At 44.4% G+C, this 21,734-nt stretch overlaps 1 protein-coding gene across 3 annotated transcripts in view; it reads right to left on the bottom strand.

The window, feature by feature from the left end:
* The window catches only part of LOC144829209 (aromatic-L-amino-acid decarboxylase-like), a 799,768-nt gene that overhangs the window by 338,240 nt on the left and 439,794 nt on the right, over positions 1 to 21,734 (bottom strand). For all 3 annotated transcript variants that reach the window (XM_078688118.1, XM_078688116.1, XM_078688117.1), the window contains exon 6: positions 3,955 to 4,098. In XM_078688118.1, the coding sequence (XP_078544244.1) occupies positions 3,955 to 4,098 (144 nt within the window). The remainder of the gene's footprint in view (positions 1 to 3,954; positions 4,099 to 21,734) is intronic.

Genomic DNA, 21,734 nt, shown 5'->3' on the forward strand with positions numbered 1-21,734 from the left:
TCCTTGAGTTATTGTGGGTTGGCCTATCGGTTGACGGTTGCTGTGTCTATAACCTTGGAGTCTGAATGTGTAGTGTTTGATGTGGAAGTGTTACGTAAAGAAAAAACTAAGTCTCTGGGTCCTGTAAGAGTAGAGTTTGTGGGTGGTTTGTTAATCTTAACAGTTTTCCCTGGTTTCGCACAAGGAATATTTAAAGTGTGTTGTGTATCTTTGGGAGGCCTGACTTTCCCAGTGGTCATGTCAGGACCAGGTGGGATAGGTTTAGTAGCGTCTTTATTGACTGAACGTGGTTCACTGGGTTTAGTGGTCGCGTTAATGGCTACCATGCCCTTTAAAATTTGAGAATTTAAAATGGTTTCTACTGTTAATTCGTTCAACTGGTCACCTATTCTTTTTACCCTTTCTAATATAGGAAGAAGTAGGGATCTGACTAGATGTTCTATGTCACTTAAAATTAGCTTGGATTCAGGTGATTGTATCTTTAACTTAAATTGAGGTTGTGGGAGATTTGATTTTGACTTCAGTGGTGGCCGGCAAGGTGGGGGTGTTATATTACAGTTAGCGGTTTGTGGGCTAGAACCCAATCGGGATACTTTAAGTTGCCCACCCCGGTGATCGCTTCCCCGTCTCTTCCTTTTCATTAAGGTAGGTTGTCTACATGGTGTCTGCGGGGGTGTGTTGTTTGCCGGGATAGGAGTTGTATTTGGGAGCTGCAACAGGGAAGTCTCCGATGGGGAGAAATCTAATAAAGAATCCGAGAAGGTTAAATCGATATTAGGGCTTCTCAGTGGGACAGAGGTGGAGGTTGGGGAATTTTCCTGAAAGAGAAGAGGAGTACTAGTATCCATGGAAGGGGGAATCCCTGTACTCGCTGGGCTGAATATTGGGGGGGTTGAAGTCTGACGAATTGTACCTAATGATGAGCGCTTGTTTTATTGAAGTTCAAGGGACAAGCGCGATTCCGCTACAGAAATTTCATGGTCCAAGTTCGAACAGCTTTAATGAGGAAGGCATCCAAGGTGCCTCTTACCTTCCCCCCGTTTGGTGTTTCCCGCCATTCCTGGGCTTCGGTGGCATTGTCAATAGTCAGTAGCCTTGGAAAGAGAATGTGGGGGATACACAATAAAGGGACGGGGCCCGGCCCGGCCACAGTCGTCCACGGACGGCCACAGACGGCACGCCCTTTGCCCGGGCTTCGCCCGGCTAGTCCCACGATGCGTTGAGGGGGCGTGAATAAATACACAAAGGTAGGCGGGGACGGCACGGGAAGAGGCACAAGCTACAGGTCACTCTAGGAATGCTGGTCCTCGCATTCCCGGCGTCCCGCTGTTGTAGTCCCACGAAGTGTAGCTCTGGAAACCGCCGTCACCTCCGCACCTCCGACACTATGGCCAAAGCAGAGGGCCAACAGAGAGGGTCCAGTAAAGAAACAGGCAGGATAATTGCAGGAAACTGCTGCGAGCGGCGCCCGCGAGGCGGGGGCCGCGAGCAGTTAAGGGCTGGTAAAAGTAGGCGGGGACGGCACGGGAAGAGGCACCAGCTGCAGGTCACTCTAGGAATGCTTTTCCTCGCAATCCCGGCATCCCGCTGTTGTAGTCCCACGAAGAGTAGCTCTTGAAACCGCCGTCACCTCCGCACCTCCAACACTATGGCAGGGCAGAGGGCCAACAGAGAGGGTCCAGTAAAGAAACAGGCAGGATAATTGCAGGAAACTGCTGCGAGCGGCGCCCGCGAGGCGGGGGCCGCAAGCAGTTAAGGGCTGGTGAAAGTAGGCGGGGACGGCACGGGAAGAGGCACCAGCTGCAGGTCACTCTAGGAATGCTGGTCCTCGCAGTCCCGGCGTCCCGCTATTGTAGTCCCACAAAGAGTAGCTCTGGAAACCGCAGTCACCTCCGCACCTCCAACACTATGGCCAGAGCAGAGGGCCAACAGAGAGGGTCCAGTAAAGAAACAGGCAGGATAATTGCAGGAAACTGCTGGGAGCGGTCTACTCTACTTTCTGCATTTGCTAACAATGTTTTAGAATAGCCTCTTTCTCTAAATCTTGCTGCGGCATCATCCCTAGCTTGCGTGAAATCTTCCTTGTCTGAACAGTTACGTTTAAGACGGAGCAATTCTCCAAATGGAATATTTCGAATCATGCTTTTGGGATGGTGGCTTGTCGCATGTAACACGGTATTGCCTGCCGTGGGCTTTCTGTAGAGTTTGGTGTGTAGTGTGTTTCCTGCCACATAGACCTCTAGGTCCAGATAATGCACCGAGGTATCACCGATGGTGCTGGTGAACCTTAGGTTTAACTCATTATTGTTTAGCTTGGCCACGTACTCCTCAGCATGAATTCCTGTCGCCGCGCCAGACAACAAAGTGATCGTCGATGTATCTGACCCAGATCATAATTTGATCTAACCCTTTTTCGTTGGTCCCACCCCAGGCCACGTGCTTCTCCCACCAGCCCACGAGCAAGCTCGCGTAGCTGGTGGCGAAGCACGTGCCCATCGTTGTCCCCCTTGTCTGTCTATACCGGGTACCCGCAAACATAAAGATGTTATTTTCTGGACAGAATTCAGTTATTCTTAGGAGCATGTGGTTATGTTGATGGAATTTAAGCGGTTTTCTGCCTAGGAACCAGTTCACCGCAGAGATACCATCCTTATGGCCAATACAAGTATACAGATTTGCGACATCAAGGGGGATCAGAAGCATATCCTAGTCCCACCTGATGTCATCAATCAACCTAAGGAAGTCTTGGGTGTCCCTCACGTAGGATGACAGATCTTTAACAAAGGGTGCCAAGTATGTGTAAATGAATCTGGATGTATTTTCCAGAAGGCTGCCTATCGAAGAGACTATCGGTCTCCCTGGGGGGTTCTTGGTGTCTTTGTGTACCTTAAGAAGGTGATGGAAAGTGGGGATCACTGGATTTTCACACTGTAAATAATCAAATTCATTTTTATTAATCATCTCTCCATCCCTCCAACAGAGTTTGATACTCTAGGGTACATTTCACATAGTCAGTCCTGTTGATTGTTTCATAGCAGTCTTTATTTTGTAATTGCTTCATTGCTTCTTGTTTATATTTGTCTTTGCTGAAGATCACTATATTTCCACCCTTATCGGAGGGTGTGATTTCAATATTAGTGTCCAGCTTTAAAGATTTGATGGCTTCCCATTCTTTTCTTGAGACATTAGAGTTCCTTCTGTTTATTTCTGTAGTCTTTGTAGCCATTTTTTGGAGATCTGAGAGGACTGCCACGTTGAAGAAAAAAAATATATATATTATATATATATATATATATATATATATATATATATATATATATGCATACACATGCACACACACACACACACGCTAGCACACACACACATGTATACTGAAAGTCCAATCACAGTTAAAAACTGAAATATGTTTCTGGCTCGAATGCTACAAACCACAGAAAATAGCCAGTTATGGTTAACAAAGCGCACAACACATACCACAATATACTTTATAAAATTGTTGGGATCTCACTGAAAGGTCAGTTAACAAAATGTAACTAATGTACAGGATGATAGTTCATGAAGATTGAGCCAATGATGGTGTCTTAATATGAAGATTGACGTTTGGGCTTGGCCTGCAGTGAAGACCTGTACCAAAATTACCTTCACCTAATCCACCATGCATACAACAGGTGTGGATTGCTTTTGGCTGAGCTCAGCCAGTGTTACCAGCAGCCCTTTAGCCACCCTGCTACACTGTTGTAGAGCGTATAAAGCATAGCTGTAGTTTTTGATTAATGTTTCATGGGTTACCAAACCTAAATGGGTTCAATGATCTCCCCAGTTTATTTTCGCTAGGGAACACAGGCCCCACATCCACTGAAGGGGCTTAGGAACTTCTTGAGCAATGCCGGGTTCACCAAGGGTTCAAATCATAACAAATAAAAAAATGTTGTGGAAATAGTTAAAGACACTCACAAAGAATGGAATGAGGCCAGCAGCTTTGTCTTCTTCCAGAGCTGTTCTCAGAGCCGGTCCACGGGCCGCAAACTTTTCATCAGAAGGGATCGTCCTCATTTTCACAGCAGCAATCAAACCCGCCCTCTCCACCGACGAGTGGGCCTGCAACAGAGTTAAACTTATATTTAAATATTTTATTGTATTTATTAAATGAATGGCAAATGGTGTACAATAAAATAATAGAGATAAATATCCTCGAACCTCATAGATATAGAATTTCAGTTTTCGCACGTATGTTTAACATAATGACAAGTGTTTGGCCATGGGCTTGTAAACCGAATCTGATAAGGGTGTGTCAAAAAAGTAACATAACCGGCAAACAGTTCTGCTCGCATTAATGCAACATCATGCATGCACAGAAAGTGCTTCCGTTGTTTACGAAGAGCGAATTTTCTTTCCTTGTAATTGGGCTAATATGTATTCGTAATTAAGCGCAATACGGTTAAACACTCACAGTTTAACCCGAAATAACTTTGTCTCGCATCAGAGCAATATTTCTCATGCGTAGACAGCATTTTCCTCATTCACAAAAAACTCATTTTGCTTGTAATTTGAAATGAGTTAACTTCAATATTACAGCCAATGGGCAGAAAAATACAGCTTATGGGACATAATATGATTTGGATTTTATATTAAGCAAGAGAGACTTTGTGCACTGACCTACACCGTTCTGGACAATTATGCAAATGTATCTTCTATATTTATGGTTTTGATTTTGTTTTAAATGGTGATTGGGCACATTGATTTTGTACCAGGCCATGTCAAAGACCCTGTGTGATTGAAATGAGTAGTTGAGACGAATACATTGGTGGAGTTCAACAGAAGTTAAGTGCGGGTCTTCCTTATGTCGAAAACTGGCACGGAGTCTATGGTTCATAGATTTATAGATGTAGAAGGAATCTTGTATTAACTGGACTAGAATATATCAATTACATAATATCGCTGCAATTTATGTGTTTTTTTCAGTTTTCTATTGCACCTCCCAGGACCACAAGGTTAGCAGGTCACTTAATATGAAGGTATGAGGTTCCACAAACATTATAAACAAAAAATGTTATACAATGTTAGAAATGGGGTTTCTAGTTGGCTGAGGGACGCACCCTGTCCTAGTAAGGATCATCACTCTAGTCAGGATAAGTGTAGTACGCACTATAAGTTTACATGGGCTCACCCTCTGGTAGCTTGGCTCAGAGCAGTCAGGCTAAACTAAAGAGGCAATTTGTAAAATATTTGTGCACACACACACAGTAACACAGTGAAAAAACACCACAAAAGTACTCAACTCCAGTTTAGAACAGATAACTAATCTTTATCTGAGTAAAACAAGACCAAAATTACAAAAATACAACTTATACAAGTCAAGATATGAATTTTGCAGGATTCAATCAAGATGCAGTGCTTAGTCAATAGCTCCAACTGGGGCTATCTGGTCGCGCTTGACTGGGACAAATCCAAAAGTTCAGTTCGAATGCAACAGAACGTGGGCGGATACAGGAGTCACGCAGCCTCACAGACAATACCTCGGCCTCACAGACAATACCTTGTATGTGTCAGAAATCGTGGACAATGCGGTGCATAGAGGAGGTGATGCGTCGCAGATGCAGGTGATGCATCGTTTCCTGGAGACGGTGCTAGGTCATTAAAACTTTGGCACTCAGGTACGATGCGGTGCGCAAAGGAGGTGATGTGTTTGTTGCTGGTACAAGGCCTCGGTTTCTGAAGGTATCTCAGCTTCAAGGATGCTTCGATGTCAAGAGCGTGGTGCGTTCCTTCCGCAATGTTGAGGTCGAACTGCAGGGCTGAAGTGGCTACATTGGTTCCAAAATGACGCTTTGGAGTCGATAGTTGGGTTGTTTGGTTGTAGCAATAAAACTCACTTCCAAGGGCCCAGGACTGCATTAGGCACCACTTGGCAGAGCAGGACTCACTGCAGAGGAGCCAAGGTGCTGGTAGCAGGATGCAGGTGAAGTCGTTATTGTCCCTGAGACTTCCAGCAACAGTAGGGAAGCCCAAACAAGCCATTGGAGAACCTTTTTACGTAGGAAGTCGAGACTAAAGTCCAGTCCTCTCACTGCCATGAAAAATGCAGCAGACAGCAGGCCAACACAGCAAAGCAAGCAGCAAAGGGGCAGTTCCTCCTGGCAGCTCAACAGCTCCTGACAGAATGTCTTCAGTCCAAAAGTGTTCGTAGTATACAGTGTGAGAGGTCCAGTACTTATACCCATTAAAGTAGGACGACTTTAAAGAAAGGTCTTTGTAGTGCACAAGACCCTGCCCTTCCTAGTTCCAGACACACTGCAGGGGGTTACAAAGGTCTTAATTAGCCCTAGAAAGTGAATTACATGTTTGCCCATGTCTTCTTGACTAACGGAAAGAAGGAATGCATTAGTAATATTTGGAAATGTTGCTTGAAAATAAATCCTTGAGATGCCTCTTGAAGTTGTCTTTGGAGGGATTCCACCTTGGAACCAGGAGGGAAGCCTTACCATATTTTGGGAGCACTCCCCGAGAAAGATTGCTGCATGCCTTAATTGTTTTAAGTAAGAAGTTGTAGAAGAAAATATACTGTTATCCTATGTTGAATGAGTTTTGAACACTGCAGTTAGCAGCTCTTGCACAAATAGTCTGGGGACAATACAAGCCACATTCAACAAGATTGTGGCCTCAATGAGAAAACTTTTTGTAGTATGTAGGATCCGGGTAATGTTAACTGACCTTCTGGTGCCAGATAATAGCCAAGCCAATGCATTGAGGGCAGGCTTTTATACGGATGTGGTGAATTCTGGTTATGGCAGACAGTATGTAGTTGCCATAAACAAGCCTTAAGAGGACCATTGATTGAGCTGCTTTAATCTTCTCATTGTATGAGGGAGTTTGTTCTTCAGAGCAGTCTGAATTGATGCGAAACTCTTTTTGCCAAAGCATTAATGTAGGTGTGCAGATTCAGGTTTTCAAACAGGGAAAAGTGCAAATATTTTGTGCCTGCAACAATGGATGGTTTGCACTCAAGTAGGTTCATGGAGCAGAGAGCAGGATCCAGTGCGTAGTTTATGCTGCCACTATTGAGGTTGTATTTAACCCCATTTGCTTTATGTTGAGTGTGAGTTATGCACAATTGTTAGCCTCACCTGGGGTGCAATTTTTAAAGTGTTTTGTTTTTATAAGTGCTTCACCTACCAGCTTTTCAACTTGGTCAGCACACTTTATCCTTCATGCTCACACACACCCCGGGCTCCATTGCTTTCTGGTCAGCTGCAGCTGTAGCAGCTGATTGCGCGGAGAAAGTGTCGGAAGCGTTTCCGGTGGGGGCGGCGGTTAGCATTCTAGCACGATCGGCAATAAAAGCAGATGAGAGGCCGGGCGCGCAGCGGACGCACACAGTGGGTGCGCCAAAGGCATGCCAAAGGCAATCCCGCCTGCGCCCGTCCAAGCCCGGACATCGCCAGGAGCCAGGACACCTGCTTCTCCCAGGGGTAAGGCTATCAGGCAACACTTTTATCATTATTCAGCGGATTCCCTTCACATGCTAAGGATGCAGAATCATGTTAGAACCCCTCAACAACTTTTGTGCTCTAACAACTTCCTCCCAAACCTTGAGGGCCCTGTAGCCTGTCCTAAATGCCACTTCCAGAATAACAATGACTTTTGGACCCAGGCAGAGACTGGTCCCCACCCCATACATACTAGGATGGACCTTAAATGAATCCTTTGTAATGTAAGGTCTCTGGCCAAACACACAAATGAGATATGGGATCTTATAACATCGCAGTCACCAGACATCTGTTTCCTGACAGAAACTTGGCAGAATCCGTCCAACATCCCAGCCATTGCTCTAGCTATTCTGGAGAACTACAAACTGATTAAGCTAGACAGAGGCCCTAAATTGGGCGGTGGCATTGCTATTGCCTTTACAAATTAAATTAAGCTAACAGGGATTGCAACCACCATCTCTGACTCAGTAGAGAGGGGTATTTTTAAAATAAATCTTTCTGCCTCCGATTCTTGGAGTGGAGCATTGATCTATTGCCCCCAGGATCCAAATCTAATTTTAGCCAACTGTTAGTGGAAGAACTAGCCACACACTTTCAAGCTTCAAATAAATTAGTACTTTTAGGCGACTTCAGCTACCGTGGGGAAGACCACAACAATCCCGAGGTCTCTAAGCGCTTAGCGGACCTGGAAATGCTAGGACTCTCTCAAAAAGTCATGGGTCCCACACATATAGCGGGCCACTTACTAGACCTGCTCTTCTCCAACTCAGAACTTCTAGATTGTAAGGCTCCAACCCCCCTCATTTGGGCTGATAATTTCTCAATTACCTTCCACATTTAGTCTCCCCTTCCCCCTATCTTTAAGAGTAATAGCAGACCAGCACTACTTGCCTTTAGACAATAGCATCAACTTAATCCTAATGCCTTTAGGGAACCTTTTTCTCCTAGCGGACCAAAAAACAATTCACAGGTCACCAACCTATTGGAATCCTTTAACGCCGCCCTAATTAAAGCCCTGGACGACACAGTCCCCAATAAAAACAACTGCACTCCAAACATCGCCCACGGCCTCCTGGTTCACCTCCGAGCTAAAACAAGAGAAATCAAAATGTAGGAACCTAGAGAGACATGGGGGTGGAAGCAAATTGCTGCACGATAAACACCTCTATAAACAAGCCCTGTCCTGCTATCATCATAATATCAAACTTGTAAGGTCTAACTCCATCATTGATCAAATTGAACAGGCTGGTAACTCCCCAAAGTTCTTTTGAACATTGTTCATGATTTTGTCACCCCTCGGGCCTGTGCCCAGGTTGGCCCTATATCTCAGGAATTCTGTGATTCTCTGGCTAATTTTCTCAAGGAGAAAATCTCTTACATTTACGCAAAACTCAACCTCCCGTCCTTGCCTGGAGCTGAGATCTTTAGTCCTAAGGGGGAGCAGTCTAAGGAGCCTCCCTATTCTTTGACCAGCTTCACCCCTCTTACCCTGGAGGTAATCAGTAGACCTCTGATGACAGCTAAATCCGGTTCCCCTCAAGAAATCTGTCCACCCAAAATAATGGCTCTACTGGCCAACTATCCTGCCCCAACGGTCCTAGAGAGCTTTAATTGTTCGGAAGGAAATGGCTCCATTCTATCTGAGTGGAAGACGGCTTGTGTTCGTCCTATCCTAAAGAAAGCCTCCCTGGACCAATATTCTCCAAACAAATACCGACCCATGTCCTTGTTACATCTTCTGGGCAAATTGCTCGAAAACCTAATTAACAAACAACTAGTTACCTACCTTGAAACCAATCACATCCTAGAGTCCTCCCAATTTGGCTTTCAACCTGGCCATAGCACAGAAACGGCACTCCTGGCTGTAACCGATTCCCAGCGCCGTGCTCTGAATGCTGCTGCTAGATCTCTCAGCAGCCTTTGACACAGTCTCTCATGGAAGGCTGTTGGATAGGCTGCGAGAGATCGGCATTCAGGGCCTGGCATTAAAATGGCTCCAGCATTTCTTGGAAGAGAGACATCAACCTGTCATCCTGCGCCCATACTCTTCCCGTACTACAAATCCTAAACTAGGGTGTTCTGCAGGGTTCCTGTTTGAACCCCACTCTATTCAATATCTATATGGCTCCCCTTGCCAGGATTGCCGAGCATTTTGGCTTTGAAATAACCTCATATGCGGATGACACCCAGCTGATGTTTACTTTTGACCAGTAAGTGAGAGCAGCCAAAAACCGTTTCACCCTGGGCATGCTAGCCATTTCTGAGTGGATGAGCAGGAATTATCTCCAATTGAACTCTGACTAGACAAAGATTATGCTGTTTGGGAAAGCAACTTCCATTTGGACAAACAATTGGTGGCCACACCAACTGGGCGCTACGCCTACACCGAAGCAAGCTGTAAAAAACCTGGGCATGAAATTTGACCAAGCTCTTAAAAAAGGAAAGAGCACAGTTTGACTACCTCGGGAGTGTTATTATAACATGCGCCTTCTGTACAAAATATTCCCCTACCTTTCAACGTCTGCCCGTAAGACTCTGGTACAAACCTTGGTGATAAGTAGATTGGACTCGGCAACGCTGTTTTTGCAGATGTCAATGAGACCCTAGTGGCCAAACTCCAGGTAGTCCAAAATACTGCTGCAAGGCTTGTTCTTAATCGCCTGTCAGGCACGCCCTCAGCACCGTTGCTGAGAGAACTACAGCGGCTTCCAATGAATAAAAGATCTTGTTTTAAAATCTGTCGCCTTACCCATAATGCCCTAAATGGAAAAGGCCTGCTATATCTGCAACAAAAAACATAATATTTAAACCCCAGGATGCTGTCTTAGATCCTGTGACATGGCCTTACTATGCGTTCCTCTCATTCGTCTGTCACGTAGTGTAGGAAAGGCTTTTTCTTATCTTGCTCTAATTACTAGAACAAGCTGCCACTATATGTTCGTAATTGTTTGAAATACTGCAAATTCAGGAAACTCCTCAGGTCCCTCCTATTCTAACTTTATCCTCTCTGCTCTGATCCCTACGTCCGCACAGCGCTGAGTTGCCCCTGGGTGAATTGAGCGCTATATTACATATTTTTAACATAACATAACATTGCAGCAAATGAAGATTGAACAATACAATCTCAATTTTCTGGGAATTAATTTTGAGCCGTTGAGGTGTCATTCTTGCCTGAAGAGCCCCTAGCGTCTTTGCAATGCCCTCTGTGAAGAAGGCTATCATGAATAGTGGAGTATTGTTTACATGTAGATGAAATGAATGTTGTTTTGTGTAAGGAGGCAACTAAAGGATCCATGTGCAGACTGAAGAATGTCATGGAGACAACAGAACCTTAGAGACTCCTCCTTTGTCATTTGCCCAATGCCTCTGTTAGAAATAGAGGTCTCTAGTTGGCAATGGTTTGCACCTTTGTCCAAGTAGGGACCCTTCTCTCTAGTCAGGGTAAGGAGGAAACACTTCTAAAATAAGCCTGCTCACTCCCTTGGTAGCTTGGCACGTGCAGGCAGGCTTATCTCCGAGGCAGTGTGTAAAGGATTTGTGCATGAATGAAGTAACACAGTGAAAACAGTACAAATATACAAAAAATCCAACATACAATACTGTAAAAATAGTTACTTTGCAAAATAACCTTTAAAATGCAAAAACAGATGCAAAACACAGTTCTTCAGAGTCGGTGGCTCCGTCTGGGGCTACTGCGATGCTGAAAATTAAAGAGTCTGACAGTTACAGCTGACTGCGTTGGTGCGGGCCAGCTAAAGCATTGACAGACTGATAGACAGTACCTTTCTCGTTGCAGCTGACTCGTTAGTACATGCTGGTTGGGGCAACCGTAGCAGGTTGCGGTGAAGTGAAGCGGTGCAGTGCCCTCACAGTGCTGTGCAGGCAGCGGCTCGATAACGGTCATCCAACGGCGTCGGTGAGCCAAGGCTTGCAATACAAAGTGAGGCAGCGCTCGATACGGTGCTGGCAGGTCACGAAGCAGGTGACGGAGCCGGTCTATGTTTGGGTTGGGCAGCGACGGTATCGGTCACGTCAGGCAAAGTAAAGCAAGGCAGTGCGAAGTGCAGTGGCCACAGGATGGTCTGCAAGCAACGGCTTGGGGACGGTCACCCAGGGGCATCAGTGAGACCAAGGAGGCGGTGCGTAATGCAGCAATGCCTTCTGCGATGCATTCCGGACACGGAATCAGTGACGAACTCAGTGACTGAGCTGGCTGCTCTTTTCTTCTGCGGTGACTGATACCAGTGGTACCCAGAAGGATGGTTAAGTATTTGCTGTTCCTGAGACTTCTTGAACAGGGGGCAAGCTCTACTTCCAAAGCCCTTGGAGATACTTTCTCAAGCAGGATACACAAACAGTTCCTCTCCTTGGCAGAAACAGCTACTGCAGGCCAACTCCAGACCGCACACAGCAAATAGGCAGTACTCCTCCTCCAGTTTCTTCCGCTCTTCTTCTTGGCAGAGGTTCCTCTTGAAGTTCAAAAGTGATCTAAAGTTTAAGGGGTCTAGGCCCCACTTTTTATAGCACCAAATCCTTTGTTCTCTGGAGGCAGAGAGTCTGTGCTCAGCAAAACCAGTTCCGTCCTCTCTGGCCGGGCTTCCTGGCAGGAGGTGGAGACAGAATTGTCCCTGGCCGACCAGGCCTATTCAGGTGTGAAAGAAATCTCCTCCCCCTACTCTGCATGCAACCCAGATCTACTGAGCCCTAACTCACTCTGGAAAGGTAGGATACAGCTAACTTTTCAAGTGGGGGCCTGTGCAGAATGCACATCCCCAGCCCCTGTCATTCCCAAAGCCAGATGGTCAATACACAACCATAGCAGAGGCACAGTGAATGGCTAAGCAAGAAAATGCCTACTTTCTAAAAGTGGTATTTTCAAACCCAGAATGTAAAATCATCCTTACTTAAAGATGCATATTTTGATTCTGAGTACAGTCATACTAAACTCCATTGTCTCATCTTGATCCCATGGGCAGTTATACTTATAAGATGTTATAAGTAAACTCCCCATTCTACTTTATGGGACAGACAGCCTTTCAATAGTGAAAAACGAAATTGGAAGTATTTCACTATTAGGACATGCCACTCACATCAGGACATGTCCTACCTTTCACATACACTTCAGCTTGCCCACAGGGGTACCCTGGGCCTACCTTAGGGGCGACTCACATGTAAGAGAAGGGAAGGTTAGAGCCTGGCCAGGTCGACATGGCAGTACTAGACTGCACGCAGGCACTGCAGTAGTAGGCCTGAGACACTTTTGCCTGGCTGCTTCTGTGGATGGCACAATCAGTGCTCCAAGCATACTAGCAGCATTCGGTTTATGGTGCTGAGCACACATAGTGCACAGTACTAGGACTGAGCAGTACACCAAATAAACCAATCATGGAAACACTAATCCATCACAACAAATTACAGAGGGAGGGCTTGCACTTTGGCACTGTACAGCAGTGGCAAAGTGCCCAATGCATCTAGACCATCAAAAACAAAGTCTGACACACAGTAAAAACACAGGAGGCAAAGGCAAAACTGCAGGGGAAACCCACGCCAAGGCTGCCAGGTCTAACAGCCTCTCTGAAGTTTTTCACATAGTGGTCCACTGAATGAATCTAAGTTCATGCTTCATTGTCACTATTTTTTCACTTTATATTCACTCTGACAGTCGTTGTATGAATCGTTTGAAATATTTATTGAATTAATCCAATTCTGATAAATACAAAAATACAACGCATAAGACGCTGGGCCTTTTTTCATTAATTGCGAGGTTCCATAAATTGTGTTGTCTTATAGGGTTTTTTTTCTTTTCTATCACAATAACTGTCATCTGAATCAGTCATGGTTTCCACCCGACAGAACCATGAGCCCATAACTAGGGCAAAACCAATCCTGGGTTTCTGGCAATTTGATTCGGGGAGAACCTAGCTTGGCAGTTTGTGCTGGACTGTTCTGATTGGTGCAGGGTCTAGACTGATTTACATATAGCTAGGTCAAAACTGAGGTGGCATGGTGTAGAAAATAACAATGGATTGGGATGCGGCCCGAGTAACTTCCAGTGGCTGACGGTAATTCAAGCATTCCATCCATCACTGTTTTGTATACTTTAGTGTGTTGCCCTACGTGGGGCGGGTATGGCCAGAGGTGAGTCCCGTGCACACTGTGTCACTGGAACCCATCTGCACCTAGCTGATGAGATCATAACGAGGGCGAAACCAATCCTGGGTTTCTGGCATTCTGATTGGGGGAGGTCCTGGCTTGGCAGTTCGGGCTGGACTGTTCTGATTGGTGCAAGGTCAAGATGGATTTACACATTGCTGGGTCCAAACTGAGCGGACAAGGTGTGTAAAATAACGATGGATTGGGATGCGGCCTGAGTAAAGGCAAATGACTGGGATTAATTCAAGCATTCCATCCATCACTGTTTTGTGTATTTCTCTTTAAGAAGAAGTCATTCTGCTTATAGTCTGGGGAGGTGGCAATGCCCCTGAAAAGGTTGGCCCCATTTTGAAAACTATGTCTACCTTCTTCTGTGGCAGTACATTTGTGCAATGCCTACTACATTTTACTCAAACTGTCCACCTAAGTGTTTTGTTTATTCTTAGTCGTGTGCAGCAGTTGGAAACATACTCTGGCCCACTTTGTTTGGTCTGTTTGCAATGTAAGTTGTCATCCGTCGTTAATGCGACAGGAATTATGCATCAGCAAATGACCAAATTAATGTTCAAAACTAGGTAAAATATTTGATGAAGAAAGTGGAATTATTCGTCTCGGAATGGCAAATTATGTATCATATTTTGTGCCATTATTGTCTAAATGTTTTTACAGTTTAACACACTCTTAACAAAGTGATTCTAGTGCTAAAACGTAAAGGTTTCTTAAGAAAGAAAACTACATCCATTCAGCAGATATATTCATTATTTCGTCAATAATAATTAATTGTGTATCAAATTGAATGACATGAACGCCAGTTTAGTAACACGTCTTTTCCACCCCCCCAGAATAAAATAGATCGAGTGTTAAACATATACAATGTTGCAATTAGCAGAAAACAAACCTAGATATGAACAGTTTTTGTCAGTATAGTGTTGTGACGCCCGAAGCTCGACCACGTGTCACTGTCAGAAACTTGGTGCATTTCAAATGTTTCTTTATAACCGTATGTTTTTCTGTGAGGGTGAAAATCTGTCATCAACCTATAGTCAGAAAACTGGCACCAAATGTGCATTCCATGCTTTAAGACAGAACAGTGTTGAGGGCATTACTTTTGCTATCTTGCACCTAGGTTGTGGAGCAAACAGACCCTCAAACTGAGAAAGATTAAGAACCATATGGGGCTTCGCCATGCTTGAAAAAATGTGTTTGTTAGGCCATCCATCTCTTACTGTAGCTAGAATGATTCTCTTCAACGTTTTTATGCTTGTCTCAGTTTCCTGAGGCGCCCTAAAGGAAAACATAATAATAGTAGGAAGACATGCTTCATTTATTCAACTCATCAAACTTATTCTCTAAAACTTTTCTTGAGTTTCAGGTTTACCCTGTGCTCTCAGTATAGGAATGTGGAAGCAGTGTTTAATTTGAGCAGGAGATTTCAGGAGCTCAGCACCTGCACTTCTTTCACAGGGCCGGGGCTACAATTTCTGACCCTGCAGGTGGTGGTCTCAATATTAATTGTTCAAATTCAAAATAAAAAGAATAACATACATTTTCATGGTTTCAGGCTGGTAAATGTTCATAGACAGGCCAGCATTTGCCTGGTCAGGCAGGCATGATTGTGTAACACCAAGTTAGTGATGATGTAATCTCGCCAATCACAAATACAAGAAGTCATCGACAAACTATGGCTTGCATTCTATTCCCAGAGTCTGCTGCACCATGCCACTGCCTGAGCCTAAGCCTCCCATTGGATAATTGTAGCTGGGGGCCGGCTCAAGACAGAGTTGAGGCAAGGAAGCTGCAAGAGCGCATTTGGAACTTGGGCGTCAGGGCTCTTGAGGAAGAATAAGCAAAGGTAAGTGTGGACTTTCCACTTACAGTGTAGCCAGAGTAGCATATCCTGCAGCCCTGCATTGCTGCTATCCTCAACGTGCTCGATGCGGCTGTGGCCCAACACAACTTTTGTGCGCCATGGCGTCACCTGTAGAATCTGTGTGCTGCACCCCAGCATGGTGATTGCTGAGCGTGCGTGAGTCCAGTAGGCCCCACAGCCATACTTACCGGCATTGGCAGCATAACGCCTGGGGACAATGCCTGTGCTGTACCAGGGAGGATCACAGCAAGATGAGCAGTGGATGCCAATGCCGTCGCCATCCCTGGACCTACTAATTACAGGCAGCACTAGTAGTGAAATCACCTGCTGTGTGTTGTAAATAGATGGGAATAGATGGCAGGATACTTCTAGTTGATTACATGTAGATTTATTGTAGGACACAGCTGAGTACAAACATCGCCAGCTGACCAGACCATCAACTGACACAGGTAGAAAACTCTGGTACAGGTTAGAACACTCACAGGTATTCTGGGAGGCTGAGAAGGTGAAAACACTAAGTATGAGCGCAAAATCCGTTCCGCTCGCGGATTTTAAGAATTTTCGGTAAATTCGCGATCCGCGAACTCCCGCGAATTTACCGAGAATTCGCAAATCCGCGAGCAGCGGATCCGGGGGCAAAAGTTGAAGCCTGGCCTGTTGTAACTATTTTACGATGGCGCCGGCAAGCTGCCAGCGCCATCCTAAAATAGTTACTAAGTTAGCTTCAACAGGAAGCTTTAATAGATAAAATAAAGCAGGTGCTCGATTTTATCTATTAGAGCTTCCTGTTGAAGCTAATTTAGTAACTATTTTAGGATGGCGCTGGCAGCTTGCCGGCGCCATCGTAAAATAATTACAACAGGCCAGGCTGGTGTGCTTTCTTTTCTTCCCAAATCTACCGTCAAAAATCAGCTGTGATGCTGGATAGAGGCCTTTTCATCCTTGACTTTCACGAGCGCAATCCCTTTGCTGTTCCTGTGACCAGGAGGGTCTGTCTCTTCATCTACTGCTCTCTGATCGGTCTCAGACCTTTTAAACACACAAGAGGCATGTGCACTCGCATGGAAGCCCCGCCCACACACTCGCGGTGTGCACCGTCTTCCCGCCATTGACCCACTATGATGGACAGCTCACCCAAGGGACCCCTGCGCCCTTCGGGGCGATTGCATAGTAACACACACATGGTCGCTGGAACTAGTTGAAGCTCAAATTCAGTGGCTCATTCATCAGCCCAAAAACAGTCGTGCGCGTCATCGAGGCTGGGCAGGTGTGCCTTCTTCCCAAATCTACAGTCGGAAATCAGCTGTGATGCTGGATATAGGCCTTTGCATCCTTGACTTTCACGAGCGCAATCCCTTTACTGTTCCTTGACCAGGATCTTCTGTCTCTTCATCTACTGCTCTGATCAGTCTCAGACCTTTTAAACACACAAGAGGCATGTGCACTCGCATGGAAGCCCCGCCCACACACTCGCGGTGTGCACCGTCTTCCCGCCATTGACCCACTATGATGGACAGCTCACCCAAGGGACCCCTGCGCCCCTCGGGGCGATTGCATAACACACACATGGTCGCTGGAACTAGTTGAAGCTAAAAATCAGTGACTCATTCATCTGCCCAAATCCGCGGATCCGCAGATCCGCAAAATCCGCCGATTTTGCGGATCCACGATCCGCAAATCCGCAAATCCGTGGATCGTGGATCCGCAAAATCCGCCCATGCTTAGAAAACACTAAGGAAGGGCTAATGACTACTGTCAGCCATATTACAAGAGGAATCAATATACAACACATCTTCTTCCTTTACAGAAAAGAAATTAAACAAACATAAAAAAAATAAAGCTTAACGTATGGGAGACAGCAACAATGATATTAAAGACAGAAAGGAGGTCTAAGACGACTTGAACTAATTTTAGTTCATGAAGGCAAAAGAGCATTTTGGGGCAAAGAGTGTAAAAGTGAAGTGTGAGGTGAGACACAACACTCAAAACAACTAATAGGCATCACCACTACCTACTCCCCTTAGGCTGACAAAACAAGAAAAGATAGTCCACTCTCTCCAATCCGTCTTTGACCAGCAAAACAGGAAGAGACAGTCAACTCCCTCAAATCTGTTTTCGTCTGTCAACACTTTACGCTCTGAGTTGAAGATAGACAGTTCAACATACGCCTTCGTGCTTTACAAAAACCACAGTCTTAGACAAAATTTGAGAATTCCATACACAGGTACTCTTCAAGATTACTAAGTGCAGTATCACAAGCAATGTAAAGAGATTCATTTTTTTTTTTTGCTTGAAGCTTTCACTTCAAAAGATGGATACATAGTCCTAGACGCAATCTGGACCACTGTCCATCCTCGGTGTTAATCCTGGAACCTTTGTCCCAAATTCAGGCTTTCCAAACTTTGCCTCCGTTGTGGACTTACTGTCCAGACTCTGACCTGGGACCTTTGCCCCCGCTGTGGACTTTACGTCCAGACTCTGTCCTGGGACCTTTGCCCCCCCCGTTTTGGACTTTACGTCCAGACTCGGTCATGGAATCTTTGTCCCCGTAGTGGACTTTCTGTCCAGACTCTCACCTGGGGCCTTTGTCCCCGTTGTGGACTTACTTTTCAGAGTCCCACCTGGGACCTTTGTCCCCGTAGTGGACATACTGTCCAGACTCTCCATCTTGATACTGGGACACTCCGCTCCTTGTTCCGTGACAACCTTGTTTCCTCTTGCACAACCATTGTCCATACTTTGTTTTAGGAACGGTCTTTGTCCAGTCCTATTTCTTTTACCTCTGTCCTCTCACTTCTTCGGCTCAGTTATGGACTAATTTTCCATGCTCTTTGGCTTTCTGAAGGTTCCGTGCACCGTTAGTTATTGGCCATTTGTCCTTAAGTTCTCTGTCAATTAGATACTAAGAAATATTCTTGTACTGAAATGTCCTTCTCACGATATTGCTTACTCTGTTCTCAAGTTCTCTGTGCTGATACTAGTTTTGATAAAACAAGCCGAACAAAAATACTTAATAAGTCCACAAGATGGCACTGTTGTGAAGGAATTCACACCAAAACTGTCTCCAAATACACATACGAGTGCACAGTTCTGCCGAGTTAAATGCTGTTGAATGAAAGATTCTTCATGCAGATTGAACTAAACACTAGCGATGTACAAGGCAACACGAGAAATACCTTCGCAATGTGTGAGGCTTAGTTGCAGCAGTTCAGCATATGCGGGGACATCTCAACATATAACTCTTATGAAGAATGCCAGAAATCGAAAAGAAAATGTAACCGTGCTCGCTTACCTAACTTTCGGCATGGACCTTGGAGCGCAGCACATTCTTGCCTAAGCAAGCCAATATTTGCATCTAGGGACGTGCGCTGTCTCGAGGAAATGGCAATGAGATCGAGTGTAAATAAACCCTTGGTCTTCGCACTCCCATAACGCCACACACACACAAGAAATTGCTTTGAAGGATAAATTCCCTAAGACACAAGTCTGTTACCCCGCGTTGAGCTCCCGTAAGACCGTTGTCATGTAAACAAAAGTCCACTGTGAATACAAAATGGGCGCTTTACGTCGCGCAATGACGTGTACGTTGCGGGATGACGCACCCAAGCAGGCAGCAAGGAATGGTTACCTCTCAACTCTTAGGTGACGCTGGGCACTCCATGTCAGCAATGACGCTGCCCCTCCGCTGAGACCAACAGAAACAGAACTACGTCATCATTATGTAATATGCCTTGATGAAGAACAGGTCAACACGGAGGCAGTCATACGACATTCACCTGCAGATGGAAATTTCACGGCGCATCAGGCTCACGGTAGAAGAACTTGAATATTGTTTCTTCTTTTCCTTCTCCATTTATCTGTAATCCACTCGTTTTTGGCAGCATGTGTCTGTTTTATCCATCCGATTCACCCGTTAATTTCTTTTTTATCAGCTGATTTGCATTCAAAAGTACTTTTGCTTAAATCTGTGCTGTCTCTCATGTGTAACACTTCATTTATAATATAACATGAAACAGAGGAGACATTCTTTGGACCTATTTCATACAGTTACTTGTTCCTTTTAATTTTGAGAAGCGTTTAACAGCATTGTCAGTTACTTCTGTTCGTGGTTTCAACTGCAGCTATTTGAGATGTAGTGTAGTTGAACTTTAGTTAAGAAAAAATCAGGAGGCCCCCTGAATTGGCTATGTTGGGACCAGGGGAAAGATACTCAAAAAGATCTGTGATGTCCCTAGAGCATGTATCTAATGGATTACTACGTTGGTCCAAAAGATACTATGCATCCACCATAGGACTTGCCTGTTTTTTGGGTCAACCTCACAACCACAAAAGTATGAACTTACTCATATCAAAAGGGACTACAATAAGGTATTTAAATCAATGGTGTTAGCAATTTGTAAACACAATACCTAAACACAATTCTAACAAAACAGTAAGTGTACAAATAAAAAATGTCTGTGGCAAGAGTGTGGTTACAAAATTAAAACATATATGTTTATTCTGTTTCATACAATTAAATTATTGTGCAATAACTATTACATATAGACATTTAAAAAAATCAATACATATACTTACTGAAACAGAAACCCAGAGACGCTGCCCTGTGAGGAGCAGGGAGACTGACAACATATTAATTGATCGTGTTTTAAATCCTGAGCACAACCCTTGATTTTAAGAACGCCGTGGTAAATAGCATTTCGGGCACGGCTACAGCGATTTTTCGAAGTGACAGGAAATAGGTGATATACAGCACCTGAACTTAGATCGGTGGCTCCTCCATGGTGGTGTACTTTTTAAATTTATAAATATACAGAAATTTAACTCACTATACCACGTAGATGTATCGGTGCGGGTATACTCTCAACTGAGCATATTCAGACGAAGACGCGATATTGCAAAGTGTCTCCTAATAAACCCAGAAAATTGATAATTAAGAGAAACAGTCCTGAAGAAGGTGCCTATTATCAACACCGAAACGCTGCGTCGACATTTGTTCTCTTGAACAATTTTAACATATGGATGTGTAATCTTTGTTTTTAACAAATCTGTTTTTATATGTATTGATTTTTTTAAATGTCTATATGTAATTGTTATTGCACAATAATTTAATTGTATGACACAGAATAAACATATATGTTTTAATTTTGTAACCACACTCTTGCCACAGACATTTTTTATTCATACACTTACTGTTTTGTTAGAATTGTGTTTAGGTATTGTGTTTACAAATTGCTAACACCATTGATTTAAATACCTTATTGTAGTCCCTTTTGATATGAGTAAGTTCATACTTTTGTGGTTGTGAGGTTGACCCAAAAAACAGGCAAGTCCTATGGTGGATGCATAGTATCTTTTGGACCAACGTAGTAATCCATTAGATACATGCTCTAGGGACATCACAGATCTTGTTGAACTTTAGTTGCCACTTTAGAAAATGTTGTTAAAATTGCGATGCACTACAAATACTTGCGGCTGGTTTCTTCCATTTTCACGGTGCTTCAAAGATTTCTGGTTACTTCACAGCTTTCATTTTCCTACACCTTACTTCTTGCCACAGTTAAGGTTGCGCCGTACTGCCAGAGATGAGTAATGTACTCACAGTTCTTTACTTGCTTTACTTTCCTTTTGAGTTTTTCCTCATTCATCCGGTTTCAATCTTCATTTGATGATGTTACTGGTAGCAGACAGATGGACTGTTGTGGGTTCTTTTGCGAGGTGTAGCTCAGGCTGTGTTTGATGATTTCTTCTCTGGTCTGGCCAGCAGAAAACATCGCCAAAATGTTGTAAATAGATGGGAATAGATGACAGGATACTTCTAGTTGATTACATGTAGATTTATTGTAGGACACAGCTGAGTACAAACCTCGCCAGCTGACCAGACCATCAACTGACACAGGTAGAACACTCTGGTACAGGTTAGAACACTCACAAGTATTCTGGGAGGCTGAGAAGGTGAAAACACTAAGGAAGGGCTAATGACTACTGTCAGCCATATTACAAGAAGAATCAATATACAACACTGTGCTCAACCAGCTACCTGTTCTGCAAATAACCCAGTTATACTGCACTGATTAATAAATGAAAAAAAGAATTTTCATTTGGTGTACATTTTGTTTTTGCACTCGATGTAGGTAAGAAAGTAAAACACATCTTCCTCTTCTTTAGGAAAGACAACAGAAAAACGCAGAGTTCAAAATAGTAGGGACATGTACAGGCTGATGACA

This window comes from Lissotriton helveticus, chromosome 4_1 (genome assembly GCF_964261635.1).
Source record: "Lissotriton helveticus chromosome 4_1, aLisHel1.1, whole genome shotgun sequence".
Lineage (NCBI taxonomy): Eukaryota > Metazoa > Chordata > Amphibia > Caudata > Salamandridae > Lissotriton > Lissotriton helveticus.